Source organism: Salvia splendens, chromosome 9 (genome assembly GCF_004379255.2).
Source record: "Salvia splendens isolate huo1 chromosome 9, SspV2, whole genome shotgun sequence".
NCBI classification, from domain to species: domain Eukaryota; kingdom Viridiplantae; phylum Streptophyta; class Magnoliopsida; order Lamiales; family Lamiaceae; genus Salvia; species Salvia splendens.
In genome coordinates this window covers 35,037,180-35,038,790 of record NC_056040.1, presented here as the reverse complement: position 1 = coordinate 35,038,790, position 1,611 = coordinate 35,037,180, and the positions used below count along the sequence as shown (strand labels likewise).

General features: G+C 50.3%; 1 protein-coding gene across 1 annotated transcript; it reads right to left on the bottom strand.

Annotated features, from left to right (window-relative positions):
* Positions 1-399: 399 nt before the first annotated feature.
* LOC121749472 lies at positions 400-1,062 on the bottom strand. Its single transcript, XM_042144043.1, has one exon. The coding sequence runs from the start codon at positions 1,060-1,062 to the stop codon at positions 400-402; it is 663 nt and encodes a 220-aa protein (XP_041999977.1).
* Between the last annotated feature and the right edge of the window lie 549 nt (positions 1,063-1,611).

Here is a 1,611-nt window from a genome sequence, read left to right as displayed (position 1 = left end):
TGACTTTTTTATTTCGGCCTCCTCAGTAAGCTCCTGGCCGTTGACACGAATCGAGTGGATGCGTAGGCGAACTCTTTTTTGTTTCACCCAGCTTTGATAGAACCGTGTATTTTTGTCGCCCTCCGCAAGCCATCTCAGGGCTGCCTTTTGCCGCCAAAAATCCTCTTCCATTTTCAGCAACATGATGTACTCGGCAATGTATTTATTGATCATTGTCCTATTTTCCGGTGTTGGCCTTGCCTCGAAGATGGATTGGGCCACGGCAATTCCTTCCTCCTTTTCCTTGAGGTTGGCATGGATGTTCCCAAAAACTTCTTTGTTCCACGCCTTTAGGGCTCTTTTCACTCTAGCATGTTTGATTTGAATATTTAGGAGTCCACTCGCCCTCGTACTCTCCTCCTATGCATTTTGCACTACAGCCATGAACCCCCCATGTCGGATCCACATGTTCTGGAATCGGAATGCCTTGCCTCCGATGGTAGTGTTCAGCGTCTTACATCTTACAAGGACTGGCCCGTGGTCCGAAGCAACCCGAGGGAGGTTCGTAACCCGAGTAGCTTCGAAGGCCCTAGCCCAACCCTCACTAACAAGCACTCTATCCAATCTTTCAAAGAGGCCATTTTTGGCCCATGTGAATTCCGCCCCATCGAACCCCGGATCAAGGAGCCTAAAGTCTTCAATTGCCTCCGCGAAGTCGACCATCTCGGCTTGCCGGTTGGTGTCGCTCCCAACCCTATCTCGGTGTGATAGGATGGTGTTGAAGTCGCCACCGATAATCCATGGTGATCCTTCGAGGGGCCCAGCAATCTCTCTCATCTTATCCCACAAGAGGTGTCTTTCGGATCTTGTGCAATTGGCATACACGGCCGAAATGGCCAGCGGCCTAGCAATGCGGTGGGACTTGAGACGCCCATGTAGGATTAGTTCCGAATCACAATCAATATCAAAAGTGGATCCCTCTTCCGCAAACAACCAGATTTTTCCGGTCATGTTCGATCCAATGTAGGACAGCCCCAGGGCCTTGGAGAACTGGTCCGGATCCGGTGTTGTGAGTGGTTCCATTATTGCAAGGAATAAAACATTATGAGATTTAATTAGCCTTTTCAAAACATTTTGGGTTGACGCATTTGCGATTCCCCTCACGTTCCAAAACATGATATTGTAAGACATCATTAACAAGTAGGATGCGTACCTGAAGGAGACGAAGTCCCTCCTTGATATTCAATGAGATGTTGCTCTTTGTTCGTTGCGTGCTCCTCGGCATCGTCAAGTGGAGAGCCGTCTCCAATCCTCTCGGTCCCCAATTGCATGTCCATGGCCGAGTCGTCCGCTTCCCCAAATTGTCGACATCAAATTCTCCATTCGCCATGAGGGAGTAGTATTGGTTAGTGCTCATGTGATTCTTACTTGAGAAGAAACCACGCCCCCTAGTCATTGCATGGCGTGCGCCCCCTCTCGCACTCCCTCGTGTAGGTGGGGACACCGATCGGCTCGCCTTGGTGTACTCCCATTCCGCATCCATATCTACATGAATTGGTGAAGGTGGCTCGGTGGTCGGGGGTGTTGGGTTCCCTTTTTCCCCTCCCCCGCGCTTGAGGCCCACTTTGAATG